The following is a 16,792-nucleotide window of genomic DNA, read 5'->3' on the forward strand; positions in this document are numbered from 1 at the left end:
TGTGGAACACTGGACCAGCTCTACACTCTCAGCAGGGTCCTGTGGGGTGCGTGGGATCTTGCCCAACCGATCTGCATGTGCTTTGTGGACTTGGAGAAGGCGTTCGACCGCATCCTTCAGGGAACCCTGTGGGGGATACGCTGGGAGTATGGGGTGCCAGGCCCTTTGATATGGGCTGTTAGGTCCCTGTATGACCGATGTCAGAGCCTGGTCCGCATTGCCGGCAGTAAGTCGGGCTCGTTCCCGTTGAGAGTTGGACTCCGCCAAGGTTGCCCTTTGTCAATGATTCAATGACAGTTTCTGTCCAGATGACCTGACTGAAAATTGTTGGATTGTATACCTGGATTATTGAGCATGGACTTTTTTGGTCTTACATTAAATATTTTTGTTTTTCTTGCCATCATTGTTGGAAAGTATTGAGTTGATTAAAGCATAAATAGATGCCTTTTTTTTATATATAAAAAAGGCAAACTTGAAATATAAGCTTCTATTTTGGGTTCATATATGTGAGCATACAATTCCATACGAGTCAGTGCCTCACCTGTCACAAACCTCACCGCACGTCACTGGATGAATCTGAGAGTCATCAACTATACTCTGAGCACAAACAGATCACATGATGTGTTTTTGGCATTCAACACATTTGGTGACATGCATTCCTTCAAGAAATGCTACTTGTCTTTTTTATGCCTTCAAATCAGTTCTCCTGCTTCTCTGTGTTGTGACAGGAAGGGATCATGTGTTCTGCTTTGGAGAGATTTCAAATATTGTCATATATACCAAGGTGCACAGTCTCAGCTAATATGTTCCAACATTGTGCTTTGTGCTCAAGGTTGTGTTTCACGTTTTTGAACACATGAGGTATTTTGCATATAAAATCCAAGTTAACAAAGTCAACATATTTCATTTGTTAGGCATAAAAGTAATTTGTAGCTCATCTGTTTTTATGTATACAGAAACCCAATGTATGTGCATCATTGTGTACAAGAGCATAGGCATGGCATGTAAGCAGACACTGTTACTCTTTTCAGGGGATGCAGGGTGAAAATGCACTCAAAGGTGGTTTACAGTGCCATCGTGTGGCCAAAATGAGACTGCAGCTGTAAATCGGATGAAACACCTTTTCACAAACTTCGTGATTTATTTACCTGGATTGAGCATATATTAAAATTTTAGATTCCTAAGTACAATAAAAGGTCCCCCCCAAAAAATGTTTTGAGTAAGCAAATAAAGGGGAAAGATAAAAATAATAATAATAAAATTGTCATCAGGCTGTTTTTATACACTCTTTTAGTTCAGACTCTCTCAGGCGTTGTCACTCAGCAAATCAACCCATCAATCAATTAATCAATCATTCAGCTGGCCCTTTAGGATGATCCTGTTTCTCAATTAGCCCCTCGCACAGTGATTGCTGGACATGGGCACCGGCGACCCCCGTGACCCAAAATAGAAGAAGCGGGTAAAAGATAATGGATGGATGTTTCTCAATTAACTATCCTGTTCTGTTCTTACAAATCAAACCTCATGTGGAAGTGTGACTCTATAAAACATATATGTTCTATTAGACTGTCTCCTCTCATCTGTGTGACCTCTGATCTTTATAACATCACCACACTAAAGCTTTGGTATTTGCTGTTTTGAGACATTAGAAAATCACAGAAGATCTGATGTGAGAAATGTAAATTCAAAGCTATTACTGTACTTAAACATCTTTGAAGAAAGTAGAAAAAAATCCCAATCATGTACATAAAAACAAGTTTTTAATGAAGAAACACTGAATATGTCAGAGTCAGAGTCAGAGTTTCTTTATTGTCATTCGCACCTCATGTGGTACATGTGGTGGAGCGAAATTATGTACACAGGGTCCCAGTTACATCCAACAATAAAATGTATAAGAAAAACAGTAATAACATCTAAGATATGAACTAAGAAAAACATCAACTAAATATACACTAAGCACTCATAACATAAAACATTGAACATCAGCACAAACATGAACATGAGTCTGTGAGCAGATGTGCACGCATGAACACATCAACATTGAAACAGATCAAGCAGCAACATGAAACAGATCAGCAGCAACATGAAACAGATCAGCAGCAACATGATATGGTTTTTCACAGTGATTATTCTAGTTAGAGATTCATGAGTCTAACAGCCTCAGGGTAGAAGCTGTTCCTCAGTCTAGTGGTTCTACACTTAATGCTCCTTAACCTCATTCCTGAGGGGAGTGGGGCAAAAAGTGTGTGTGCTGGGTGAGTGGGGTCCTTCATGATGCAGGTGGCCCTCTTCCTGCATCTGGAAGTGTAGATGTCTGTGATGGTGGGGAGGCTGATTCCAACAGATTTCTGTGCAGCCTTCACCACTCTCTGCAAAGCTTTTCTTTCTGCAGCTGTGCAGCCTCCATGCCACACATTGATGGTGGAGCACAGGATGCTCTCCACTGCACACCTGTAGAAGGAGGTGAGGACTGAGCTTCCCAGACCAGTTCGCCTCAGCCGTCTGAGGAAGTGTGCTAAAGATAGTTTAAATTATGGTCAAACAATCATTATATATTTTTACCCAGCTAGAAGGATATAATTTTGATGTATATACCTAAACAATGTGGAAATTTGGTCCAGTTTACCTAAACAATAGCTCAAATTAAAAATATTAAAGGTGAACTTGTGCCTGCTTGGTTAATAGATTCTAAACATGTCATCTTTTAGAAAAACAGTTAACAAAGTCAATGTAAAATCTTTTAATTTTTTTCAAAGTCCTAAAAGTAATACAGCATTTTGACTCCTTTTTTCACTCTTGAAGAGCAGTTTCTAATGAGTGAGAACATTTTCGAGCAACATTTTTATAAAAATGGTAGATCCAATTTTTACACAGGTTAAAAAAGAGTGGTGTTTTTTTACTTCCCACTTGAAAAAGGAACATTGTAGTATGAACATATGCATGATATATATTCATAAATTAAACGGATTCTTTCATTTTTCTGGACTGTATAATGACGTGCATCTGAATTTAATAAAATGTGGACGGAAACGTTAATTATCTTTGACTCACCAACGACAGTGGGTCATTTATTAACAGAATCAAGTTTAACACATCACACATTTACATTAATTGGCAAGAATTGAAAATAACGACAGCTTATTAATCAGTTTACAGGAAGTAAACAATACGGCGATTGTTTTCTCACTTCCAGTAGTACAACAGACATTAACCACACGGCGGTGGTTGAAAAACTTTGCTTTAGACATTTCTAAAAATATCTGGAATGATTTGCTAGCAGGATAGAAGAATTTAAAGATGGGAAATGAAGTTTATCTTGAGAGAGAGGGAGATGGTGTGTGTGTGAGTGAAAAGTGTTGGACAGAACGACACCCTCCATTCGACCCAGCTTTCCTCGGTACGCTCGGTAGTCAACTCGACTCATTACCTCTCTGACGATGAATCAGTGAAAGCGGAGCTCCGGTTACACTACCGGTCCAGCGTCTCCGTAGGATGGCAGAGAAACGTCCGGAGTGGTGACGGGACTTCGTCAACAACAGTTCACCTCACGAGTGGACTTCACATGAGTGGGGTCCGTCAGAGTTCCACTCAGAGGTGGAAGATGTCATAATCCCAATACTCGGAAGAGCTTTGAATCATGGCTGGACTTCTGTTCTCCCAAACGACTGGAGCTGCAAACTCTCCACCCGATTCCAACTCGACTAGGTTGAACTAGGAAGTACCAACCTTTTAAAGAGCTCTATTTCCGGTTCATTTGGGAGTTTCTGATTGGTCGATGGACCAAAACAGAGGTGTGTTTTGTGATGTAAGGTGTTATGAAAAGTCAAGGAAAAAGATTAAGATTGTTTAAGAACAGACAGAAGATTGTTATGAAGAACTCAGACTTCGTGGAGTCAATTCTCTAGTATCTTGCTGTAAAAGTTAAACATGACATTTCTTTTTCAGTAAACTTGCAGTTGACCGAAACTTGAACTTTGACCAACTTACACACTTGCTCATTGAAGACAGAAAATCAGACAATGCATCATTAACCTGATTTCTTCTTTGAATGAGGATTAAAAATCATTATTACTGTTTCACAGTTGATTTAAAAATGAGTAGTTCACTTCAACATTTAAACATTGTTTGAACTAACACAATTTGATTATCAAAACATTTGTAAAATGGTAATGATAATAGAAAGTAGTCTTCTTTTACTTGATTAATTCAAGAAAGAAAGTCTCAGGATGGGTCAACCTGTATTTCTGGATTCAAATCAATGAAATGACAGTTTCTGTCCCATAAGGTCCTCAGGCCTAGTTCACTACAACATCAAATCTAACGTCAGCATGTTCTTGACAGAAATGCTAATTTACTTTCTATCATTTCTGTTTTCATTGTTCTTGTGGCGCCATCAAGTCATTTGAATACACTGCTTCTTAATGAGATGCTCCACACACTTGCTCTTGTTTTATGCATTTTTTAAATGAATGTCAAAATCTCATCAAGAATTGCCATCTGTTATAATCATCATGTATTATAATATATTTCTTTAGATGCTTGTATTCTGCATCAGGAGGTTGTGTCTCATGAAAACAGATTGGTCTAATAATTCATTCAGAGAAATTGACACCTATCAAATCCACTTCGCATCCAGCCGAAACAGGAGTATTTTCTTATTTTAACTGTATAAAAGCTTTCTGGAAGGGACTTTTTTATTTGAAGTAAGAATTCTGCAATGTTACTCCAAATTACCAAAGTTAACTGGGGTAATAAACCTCTAGTTATAAAATAATAATGGTGTAATATACCCTAGCCTCTTTACTTTTAAGACTCAGTGTGCGCTCAAACATAGAAGCTCAGAATTCCAAGACCAGAGCTCTGACCACTGAGCTACTGCAACTCTTTCAAAAGTCATCTAAGTTGGTAAGAACCACCTGTGTGATATCTAAGTTTAGGTAAACACTGAAAATACTGTAGGCCTACTATGTTGAATAAAATGTATTATTATATATCTGACAATGTCCTCAGTTTTCTGTGTTTCATTCATGTCCGGACTGTCTGCTCTGAGCAGCTCACAGTTAATTTGTCCTAATATTTGTGTCACAAATGGATTTTTAACCAAAGTATCTCCACTATTGTGGACAGCATGCACACTTGTTCTGCATTAGATAAATTAACAGGGTCCAGAGTTACTGGTGATCATACCATTGAGCTAAAACCAGCAGAATGTGTCCACAGATCAGAATATTTTACCGATACTCCCCAATGAAAATTGATTGGAGCCACCAAAAGTACCAAGCACTGCCGATATGGCAATTTGATATATCCACATAAAAAAAAAAACTGTACTGCCCCAGAACTTAAAATAAGCAGAACTAAAAATAAGCAGCAGCCAAATAAAACGATTTACATTAGGAAGTACTTTGTGGGACATTTTTCAGTTGTGCCTCACCACATCTGGTCAGTCAGCAATCAAAGTCAGCTGCCATTTTGGGATTCTTTCATTTCCAGTCTGACCTTTAAAGTGAAACTTTAAGTTGAAAAGCCAAAGTATGAATAATAGGATAGGAAAAGTTTTATGCCAAAAATCAAAGTAGTTAAGTTGAAAGTGGTATAGTTTCAAGTATTACAATTTATTCTTCCTTTTTCTTCTTTCGGCGTTTCCCTCTTCAGAAGTCGCACTCCCTGTTTTTTATTTTTGTAGAACTTTTTATTAACAACATATAAACACAGAACACCGCTGTTGCTGGGTTGCCAGCTCTCGTTTTGTTTGCGACCCGTCAATCAATCCAGCAGGCGTGTCAGCAAATGACATGTTTCTTTTTATTCCTAGTTTTAAAGTGGATATTAAAGTGATTAATTTAAGTGATTGTTTAGTTATTTTATTTTTTTTTTAAATAAGGGGCAGATATAAGAATTATTTTCTTTTTTCTGCACTCTTTTCATTCAATGTTTTCTTTTTGATGATTTTTTTATTTTGTTTGTTTCATTTAAATTAATGAATAAATGAATTAAATTAAATGTTAATTGGTTTCAAACATCTGCTAAGTTCATGGCATAAACCAACAGACATGTTCCTGTTTTTAGTATTTTACATCACTTTATAATGTAGCTGTTTATGCTTTTAATATATATAATTTTCAAATCACGTTTTTTATGATCGTCTACTGTTGTACTGATAAATATCTCCTGGAGGGTAAACTATATCTTGACTCCAAGTATCAAGCTGTGAAATCGTTTTCTACAACTGATAGTGGTTGGTCATTAATTATGAAGTTTATCAACTTCTCTGTAAACATTTGAGCTCCATGTTTCAGCGATGTCTTCTTCTTGTTCAATCTGAAGCAGGCAGCCTGATTTGGGGCAGCCGCGCTCAGTCTGTCCCTCCTCAGAGACGAGCAGACTGATCGGGGCAGATTGGACGCGACTGGCCGGGGTCGAGTCGTCTCTTTCGGTTTGACCAAAGAGTAGCGCCCCGCTGAAGCCACGAAGCTCTAATGTCCATCATAAAACTAACTTTAACGTGGTTTAATGTGGCGCTATGGCTCTGCAGACATTGCACGTTGCTGTCTTGTTTTGTGGTGTTTCTAGTGTAAAATACTTCCACACAGCGGACATGTTTAGATGAAAAATTTGTTACCCAGATCTCAAGCGATCGTTATGTTCAAGTGTACTTGTAGTTTTAGCAAGAAGATTTTACGTCCCTGACAAACTCATTTATCTGGGCTCAGGACATGTGCTCCCTTGTGATTGGTTTCCATAACTTGGCTGATTGTTGTATTTGCAAGGTTCCATTTATTGGCAGCACAACAGCTCAGTGGTTTCTGTTGCCTCACACAAGAAGGTCCTGGATTCCATCCCCAGTTGGACCTGGGGTCTTTCGTGTCAAGTTTGAATGTTCCTCTTGTGTTTTCTCTGATTTCGTCCCACAGACCAAAAACCATTCTCATGTTTGGCTGCCTTCAGGCCACCGTAGGAAAACAGATGTGATACCAGTGGGATTTGCCTGGTTAAATAAAAGGTTAATGGGTGGGCTGTTAATAAAAGTTTACTGAAAAAGGTCAAGATTTTATTTCCATAAAATCCATTTCCTACACTGACATTTGGCAGAAACGCATGCAGAGACAAATTTTGAGTCAGCAAATAATGGGGAAAGAAAAATAAATAAACACCCCCACACACTTCAATGGATACTGTTACACAATGTCAGAGAAAAAAAAAAAAAAAAAAAAAACACTTATTGTTTTTGTACATCAGCATCCAGCCTTCATCTGGCTGTGGGGGGGCAGAGGCTTGTTCAGGTGGATGCCCACCGTCAGACCCAACTCCTCGCTGGCATGTTTTTCCTGAACATCAGGCGTCAGCTGGAAAGTCTTCTCATCAAAGCAGTCCAGAGAGAAGAAGGACAGGGGCTTCTCTTCCAGGAGCCCCTGCAGTCGTGCACGCCAGGCCTCCAGCATGGCTTTACGATCCTCCTCAGCTGCAGAGGATGGAGCCCAGAAGATCTGAGGAGCCAGAACCTGGAAGCCACAGTAGTTCAGGATGCCATTCTGTGGAGAACAGAACATTTGACCCAGTCACTTGGCACCAGTTTAAATGGAGGTCCATTTAAAGTCAGGCAGTACCTGCAGAGGCCACAGAGTGACGTTCATGTCTCCATTAATGCCAGATGGACTGAACATGGATTCAAGAGACCTAGTGGTGAAGGACAACATGGCCTTCTTGTCCTGAAATGGACAGACAGGTTAAGACAAGTTCCTTTGATGCCTGTCCAAGTCTTGTGATCCAAGTCTCACCTTGAAGACTCCCTGGCTGTAGCACTTCTCCTGGGAAAAGGCAAATCCATGAGTGAGCACCCGGTCAATCCAACCCTTCATGACTGCAGGAAGTCCAAACCAGTACATGGGGAACTGAAGATAGACACAGTTAGAGAACAGAAGCTGAGGAACAACTTTACTGCCAACCAGGATCTACCTGAAAAATGATCAGATCTGCTTCAGTGAGTTTAGTTTGCTCTGTAGTGATGTCATCTGACAGTCTTCCTTCCTCCCAGGCAATCCTGCTCTCCTTCAGGTAACAGAAGTTCTCAGCATCCTTCACTTCTCCTGAAAGCAAAAGTAAGATGAATCCACAAAGGATAACCACCAATTAAAGAAACAAACTTTAATGTATACCTTTGATATCCTCAGCAGTGGCTGTGGCTTTAAAATTCATGGCATACAGGTCAGACACTTCTACTGTGCAGCCCTGAGCAGTCAGAACCTCCACAGCAGCATTTTTAGCTGCAGCGTTGAACGAACCAGAGCTCTGGTGGGCATAAATGATCAGCACCTTCTTTGCTGTCAAAAACAAAGAAGGAAAAAAAAACAACACAACTTTAAAGCTAATCAGATTAGGAACCGTTTATTCTCATCAACCAATTTACTGATTTACCCATTTTGCTTCTCAAGTGGCCTGCTGAATATTAAAGAGCTGGTTCAGTGATGCTCAGCATGCAGCAGTCTGACTTTTTGCTGTTTATATCCACATTTAGCTAAGGATTACTCAGGTGTTGTCAATCAGCAATTTAAACCCAACAGGTAGTCAGATGACCTTTTAAGATTATCTTTAATTTCTCTTCACTGCAAATCTGAATTCTTCAACCTAGATGATTGCACCCCAATCAGATTCAAGTTGAATAGAACTTAATGTGGATTATTTATTGTAAAACTTTAGTTTTATGAATTTTGTTGTTGTGGTTGTTTTAAAGATACACTACAGATGGCGCTTTAGATAGTTTGCCTCCTGATTTCTGTCACGTTCGTGGAGGCACCACAAATATAGACACCCCAGTGCATATGCGTGCATTTCTAGTCAAAGCTCAAATGCTACAGATTAAAGGCCCTTCCTTCAGAACTGCTTCGTAATCTGCCGTATCTCCTCTGTAAACAGCAACATGTTCAGAACATTAAAGTTTAGTTGAAAGTCAGCCTCATTAAATTTAGAACTATAGTTTTATTTTTAAGTGTAGGTTTAGTAGATTTCTTTTTGCTGTGTGTTACTGTTTTATTTATTTATTTGCTAATGTACTTATATGTTATGTGCTTCTTTTTGTTTTCAGTACATTCAGAATCCTATCAACTTACTAATAACTAAAATAGTCTGGTTACACTTTAAACAAAACTAAGGTCAGGTAACACATTCAATACAAATTCAATTCATTTTAACTAGAACATTATTGCTGCTTGAGCCACAAAACTCAATACTATATATATATATATATATATATATATATATATATATATATATATATATATATATCACCAGCAGTCACATGCCGAAGTGTCCCTGGGCAAGACACTGAACCCCTTAATGCCTCCAATATGTGTCCCATGAATGTGATAAAGAAGTACTTTGAGTGTCTTGGTCAGACAGAAAAGTGCTATATAAGTACAGTCCATTTACATATATATTTAAAATCTTTTTTAAGCACCATCATATCATTGAAAACCAAGTTCTCTTCTGGTTGTTGTTTTTTTTTTTGTTTGTTTGTTTTTTACCCTTTATTTATCCAGGTAGTCTCATTGAGCCACAAGAACTCATTTTCAAGAGAGGTCTGTTTAGGGATCAGATGGGGGTTAGGGACCTTGCTCATGGGCCCAGGGTGGGGTGAATGAGGGTGGGGGCAAGTGTGGGTGCTTCACCTACCCCACCCACATTTTTTGATGTTGTCGGTACCAGGGCGTGAACCAGCGATCATCCGATCACAGGCCCACCTTCTCTAACCTCTGCACCACCACTCCCCTACCCTCCCTGTTTTAAAATACAATACCTGCTGTGTTTTAAAGTTTGACATGATAATATGTGCCAGCACAAAACTTCCAGCTTAAAAATCTGGCTTTTTTTTTAACTTTACTTTTAATTATCTCTGTTTTGTATCTAATAATAATAGTATTGGTATTTAGACAGCATGCTAAAAATAGCAAAATGGTGTTCAGTCAAGCCAAACATCCAGGTATTATAATTAATTGTTATAATTAATTCTAAAATTTTAATGTAAAATCAAACAAATCATCAAAATTAAAATAGGTAATATTACCCAATCAAATCTAATAATTACAGCCTGATGCCATTTAAGTGAATCCATTAAGGTCTAATTTAAAAGTAGATCTCTTTACAAAATTTTTAAATTATTTCCAATTCAGTTTAACTGAATTTATTTCCACTATAAACCAGTTTGATAGAAACTAAAGATCAAAAAAATAATTTAATCTGAGCCATGGACTGAATGCTGTCCAAATAAATAAACTTCTCATTGTTACCAGCAGATGGCGACAGAGCACAACTATTGTTGACGCCAAGAGAGTGATTTAAGCATTTTATAGCTTAATTACTACGGACCACCATCCACAGTGATTGATGGTCATCCAGATGGTGAGATGTTAATTGCTTCTGTTTACTCATGGATCATGATCATTGCAGTGGAAGCAAATGGCAACCTTTAACAGATTAATGTTGCTGATCTAATCACCAGGATGACAGTAAAATAAACAGAGCTGCAGGATTTACTGTGAGGCCTTTGGCTCCGAGTGAATCCTGCGTGAGGGGACAAAAACTGTCTGATGAGTCAAATCAAGGAGGACGCTAAAGGATTTTGTTTTATTTGTTGTTCCTTAACAGGAGCCTGAACCAAAGTTGGACTTCTAGATAGAGGTAATCGTTGTTTAGTTGGGATCAAACATAAATTAGGTGTTTCCTCTTATTTATCACAGCCAAGTGTTAAAAGTGAGAGCAAACACGCTGGTGGATTAAAAAAATTCATCAAAGAATTGTTACTAATTTGCTGCGTTTAACTCCTGTTCTGCTGCTTCTTGTTGCGAACTCAAAGTTGTTTTTTCCCTTTATAGTCTCATTGAGTCATGAGAACTCATTTACAAGAGAAATCTGTTTTAGACAAACATTCAGAGTACAGACAACAATATACAAAAATAATAGCAACTAAAATAAAAGTAGTTTTATAAAAACAGTCAAATCAAAGTACAGTACCAAATAAAACAAGGTAAAATACTAAAAACAATAAGGTATTTGCTTAGATTTTTCTAATGATTTATTTAATTTTTATAAACAATAAGTTTTACATGCAATAATTTAACACACACTTCCATATGTTAAAAAACAAAACAAAACAAACAAAAAAAACTGTAGTATGCTTTTTTATAACTGTTTATTGTTGTTGCTGTTGTCCATTGTTGTTCATCTTTCTTTGTTGAAATCAGGTCTCTCTTGTAAATGAGTCCTCGAGGCTCAATGGGATTTACCTGTATAAATAAAGGTTGATTGATATGAATAAATGCATTTAGGAGAAAGTGATTTTATTGTTTTATTTAACAGCTTTACTTAAATGCATTTCTGTTTGAAAAATTAGACGTTAACACACAGTAGATGCTTTATTTATTTGTTTGTTTGTTATTGCATTGGTGAAAATTTGTCTTTAATAATCAAGTTTTGGGAAAGTTCAGTCTGCTTTTTGTGGTTCTGATCATTTTTCTGTGTAATTGTCACAATACATGTGTACTTTGTTTTTGAGAGCTCTCCATGAAAAACTTTCCTTTGATCATAAAAAAAAAAAAAGACAAAAGTAGTTCTTTAAGCATCCACCTGCTGTTACCATGGTGACAAACTAAATTGATTGGATACGACCAGTTTTCAAATCTGACAAATCAGTTTGACAGCAGCTGCTAATCAGAAGGAGAGGAGGGAAAAAAGAGTTCATATAAAGGTCATTTTCCACAGCTGCTCTTCAGCCCGGTTTGGCTCGGTTCGGTACGCTTTCGAGCGCTTTTCCACTGTCATTTCTTGGCAGAACCAGCCCCTTTTTTGGTCCCTTCTTCTGAAGGGGACTAAGCGACTGGAGCCAGCACCAAAACTAAAACGTGACGTCAGAACACTGTCGATCACTGATTGGTCAGGGCGTCATCTCCCCGGCTCCGAGCTCCGCTGGTCACCACAGAAGATCCTCTGTGAAACCGGCTCGGGATCTCGGCCTTGTGTGCTCTGCGGGCTCCGAGCTCCACTGGTCACCGCGGAGGATCCTATGAGCTGCTGACTCACAGAAGGCCGTTGCCCGGGTCCAGTCCGACTGGACCTCAAGTCCAGGCCTCATCCTCTCCATGTCCGAGCCGTCATCGAAAGGTCCGCTTGCAGACAGGAAGGAGTGGATCTGCTTGAAGACATGTCACCATATCATATCAACTCTTTCATACACATCACAACATGAGCAGAAGGTCATTGCAGAACGTTCTCACAGGAGTTATTTATCATGATGAGAGCAAATAATACACATGATGCGGACAATAAGCATGAAGCTACTTCAGCTCTTTATTTACAGCATCTGGTTTGTTGTTGACACGTTTTGTTGTTTCAGAAGGTGACACACGAGTCTGGAACAAGGTCAACATCACTGGAAATAGAAGGAGTTCACACTGAAATGTGTGAAAAGTCCATAAATGATCATTTAAGACACACAAACAGAAGATTGTGGGTCCGTCCTTTGAAACAAATGATGAGTTTGATCCTGAAGCACCCGGTGGAAGAGGAGGAGGGAAACATGGAGAAGTAAAACTGCATGAAAACATGAGATTCAATGAGTTGAAAGTTGTTGCTTTTTTATTTTTGTGTTGGTTTTTAGTCCATATATTTTAAATGAAATAAAGCAGGATGTGATATATTATGAGCTCAGCATTAGTGTTGCATCCAAACATGCAATAATTAAAAAGGCAACTAGGCCATCTCCATTCTGTTTTATAAAGTTAAACTTCTGACAGACACGGAGGGAAATGTTTCCTTTCACTGAAGTGACAAAAATATGGCAACATAACCAGTATTTTGAATTTATTTAGCTTATTTTATGCATTTTAGTCTGAGCTTTTCATGAACTGGCTTTTTAAACAGCTTGCAGCATCCATTCTCTAATTTATTTTAGTGATATTTGTATTAATAACAAATGATAAACACAAATGGATGGGGACATTCACTCATGTCTTTCTTTAGTTTTAGATCTGAATTTGCTCTCAGTGCAGCTCGGAGAGTCTAACGGTGTTAACCATAAGTCAAGTCGTTCTCGGTGACTGCACACAATCCCCACTGAGCTTTTATGGAGCCATTTCTCACAGGGTTCAAGGAACCACTCAGCACAGAGGTGGAGAGCTGCTGATTCACTCACTGTGATAATGATCCTGATCACGTTTCACTTCTTTTAGAAACGGAGAACGCCACATTGTTACACCTGACTTCCAGCTACAACAACTGACATGAAATCTCTTCAATATTATTTTATTTCAAATATTCCAAATGTTTGTGATCTTTTCAAGCAGTCTTGATTAGTATTTTTTTCTAAGTTCTCTAGAAATCTTTTCAGCTGTCCATTGGACTTCTACTCATTCCTTGTATATTTTAAGTTTATTAAGCAACTCAATCATGATGTAAGCACAGTTCAATCATAAAAAAAGCTCCTAAAGTTAAGGCATGAAAAACAGATAATTCAGCAAAGAACCATTTTACAGAAGGATTTTTAGTTAACTCTATGATCTCCAGTTTTATCTCTTGCAGCTTTCCTCCACCAGAGGGCGCCAACAGACTCACACCTGAGGACCATTCTCCCAATGAGCTGCAGGAGAAGTTAAAGCAGTTGATGACTTCTATCTGACGCTGGTGCATTATCTGAGCATCAGTAGTTGTGTTCCTCACCTCTACATTATGCTTTGGGTATTGTGAATATTAATCTCTACTCTCCATGTTGTACTCCTGCAATCCTCCCAAGCCTTAGATCTCCCTGGTTTCTCCTGAGCCTCCTCGTGATCTTTCCAGCCATCCCTTGCCTTCCACCACTTGCCCACCAGTTGTATGAAGCCTTTTGGAATGTCCTCACTCTTTGAACCTTTTTGGTATTTCACCTCTGTGACAACTTTGTTTCTCTACAGTAAGAGAAGAATAAACATCAAAACCATCGCTATATATTACACTAACTTTGCAACCAAGTATGACATCATGTATTCTCTCACTCTCTCTTTTTTATTTTATTTTTTTATTCTTAAGGTGATTTTTGTATTTTTTTTAAAGGGGCAGATATAAGATTTGTTCTTCTTTCTGCTGCCATTCATTTTGTTTGTGATTGCATTTCTTATAATATACATATATATATATATATATAAGTGTTTTGTTTTAAAAAATAAACTTTATAATAGTAAAAATAATAATAATAGTCTATGAGAAGCCATCTGTGAAAGGTGGCACAGTTAGATAATATTTTAACCCCAACAAATTGATTCCCAAGTAGCTGAAAACTTGTTCTACAACAGAAAATCACTTGAAGGATGATAAATCTGTCAGATCTGACAAGTCCTTTCCAGATTTCCCTAATTTCTTCCTTTCTTGACTTTCAGACACAAATCATCTGCTGTGAATATTTTTTTAAGCCTTTTTTTGGCTTTATTGTCCCACTTTGCTCAATTTTAAAGCACACACAGCCCAAACTGTGGCCGGGAACAAGAAGTGAATTGAGAATTTGTGAAAAAGCAGCTGAAGTCCAAAGAAAAGTTTTTCATAACTCCAGTAAGTCTGGAAAACTCTTTGTGAAACATTACAAGAACGTCTGTCTCCTTGACAGTAGTTCAAAACCTTTGCTGATATTTCTTTCTGAGCACAGCTCTCATGGCAGTTTAGGTGTTTGAAAAAGCACGATCCATAAAGATATAGTGTCACGTGTTAATCCCAGATAAACTCTAATATATATGTGGGCCCTCTTTTATGAGTCTCCTCCCCCCTCTGCGTGTCTCTCCTGGTTGTTTTGTTCCAGTGGGGGAGCAGAGGTGTCTCACAGAGCTCAGACACGAAGCGAAGGAGGAGAAGGAAACAGAGTCCTGAAAACCGGAGCAACAATATGAGGGAAACTCCACGTGAAAGCCTCAGATCCACCTGATCGGCTCAGATTAACCAAAACACCTGAGTAACAGTTTCCACGTCTCTTCAGCTGTTTGAAACTTGTCTGAATGTGCAAGGTGAGTTGAACAATGATGTTTTTGTTTGTTTGTTTGTTTGTTTGTTGTTGTTGTTTTTTTTTTTTTTGGGGGGGGGGGGGTTGCCTTTCACTTTCTCTGAGGTTTTTGCTTCCTCTCTTGTGTTGTTTGACTGTAATCTCAGGTTCCATCTGGACATGTTAATCCCCGAAACCAGATCAAATTAAAGGCATGAGGAAGAAATTGTGAAAATCTTCTGTCATTGTTAAACATTGAAATAAAAAGAGGGGTGCATGATTATCCCTGTTGACAGGCTAAAGGGGGTCAATCATGTTATTGTTTATGTTTGTTAGCAAAATATTTAATGACTCAATGGACTAATTTTGATCGAACTTTCAGAAAGTAATTATTTAATGTATATCATCAACTGATTCACTTTTGGAGCCATCCCAGTTTAAGAAAGCTGCCTCAGACAACTGACTTTAAAGAACTAAATGTGTGTTGGGGATTAGTCGTAGCCACTAAAACACCAAAGTTACTCAAAATCTGTCAAATTAACTGAATTGTAGCTATTTGTATGAGTGTCAACAGATTGCACAGGATCTTTGTGTAAAAAGTTTTTCATTAACTATTTGATGTCAGCCCCATCTGTCTGTTAGCAATAAAATAAATCATGAATCACAGGACACATTTCAATAAAACTTACATAAAATAATTAAATTCACGTCTACAGCAGATTAACTTTTGTAGCCACACCTATTCAAGATGGCTGCCACAGCCAACTGACTTTAGAAAGCCTCAAAAATGACCAAAATTCAATCAATTGTATTGATTTTCTGTATAAATTTTGTGTAGTAGTTGTTGAGAATCATTCACAACACAGACTTACAATATCTCATCAGATTGAGCATAATATTATTTCCAAGGTGTGAGTCAAACAGCCTTGTCTCAACATAAATTATTCTAAAACTCTTGCATGAAAAGTGGCGGGAGATATGCATTATTCCTTCAAGGGTTTGTTTCCATCTTGTCCAGTTTCTTTCAGCACCTCGGACAGCGTCAGTCTCTGTTGTAATGCTGTGATTCACCACCAGGGGGCGACACACGCCGTTACATTTACCGTCCAACACGTTTAGTTCGCGTCTACAACTTTAGTACTTTTAAAATAACATTTTCTTTGTTGCTGTTGCTCATGAAACTAAAGCAGAGTTGTCTTCACTAACAAGAATCTGTCCACCTGTGGGGACAGAAGGAAACGGAGACCTGTCCTCCTGGCTCCATGTCAACAGTCGAGCTCGTGTGCAGCAGCAGAGAGGGCGGCGCGCGCTCCCGGGAGGAGAGGAGGCGCAGGAGGCGCGCCACCGCCGGGTATCGTTCTGCGCATGCGTCCAGGGAGCGGGTCCGGGTCGTGACCTTCAACGTGGCTTTTGCGGAGCTGAGAAAACTTCTCCCGACGCTCCCACCCGACAAAAAGCTGTCCAAGATTGAAATCCTGCGACTCGCTGTTTGTTACATCTCCTACCTGAAGCACGTGCTGGACAGGACAACGGATAATACCAGAACATAAATAAACACAGAACAATCAAACATCTGCAACTGTTCTCACAATAATGGGACTGTTGATAACAAGAGTCAAATAGATGGTTTGGATGTTCTAGGTATTTTGTGGAAAGTGTATAAACAGTGAATATTTTACCTGCTGTAGATGTTTTCACTTTGAATAAACAGAGTTTAAATCTGACAGGACTGAAGATCTTATGGTCCAAGAGGCAAACCAAGTGGATTTCTGCTGTCTCCAAATCTGACATCCAGAATTT

General features: G+C 38.5%; 1 protein-coding gene across 1 annotated transcript; it reads right to left on the reverse strand.

The window, feature by feature from the left end:
- Positions 1-7,210: 7,210 nt before the first annotated feature.
- Positions 7,211-8,486, reverse strand: LOC119419181 (ribosyldihydronicotinamide dehydrogenase [quinone]-like). Its single transcript, XM_037686491.1, is given in 5 exon segments — positions 7,211-7,709; positions 7,779-7,892; positions 7,957-8,087; positions 8,157-8,321; positions 8,416-8,486. Coding segments are annotated over 5 exon segments (888 nt in total). The 5' UTR covers positions 8,420-8,486; the 3' UTR covers positions 7,211-7,235.
- Between the last annotated feature and the right edge of the window lie 8,306 nt (positions 8,487-16,792).

Source organism: Nematolebias whitei, chromosome 13 (assembly GCF_014905685.2).
Source record: "Nematolebias whitei isolate Nwh7 chromosome 13, NemWhi1, whole genome shotgun sequence".
Classification (NCBI taxonomy): domain Eukaryota; kingdom Metazoa; phylum Chordata; class Actinopteri; order Cyprinodontiformes; family Rivulidae; genus Nematolebias; species Nematolebias whitei.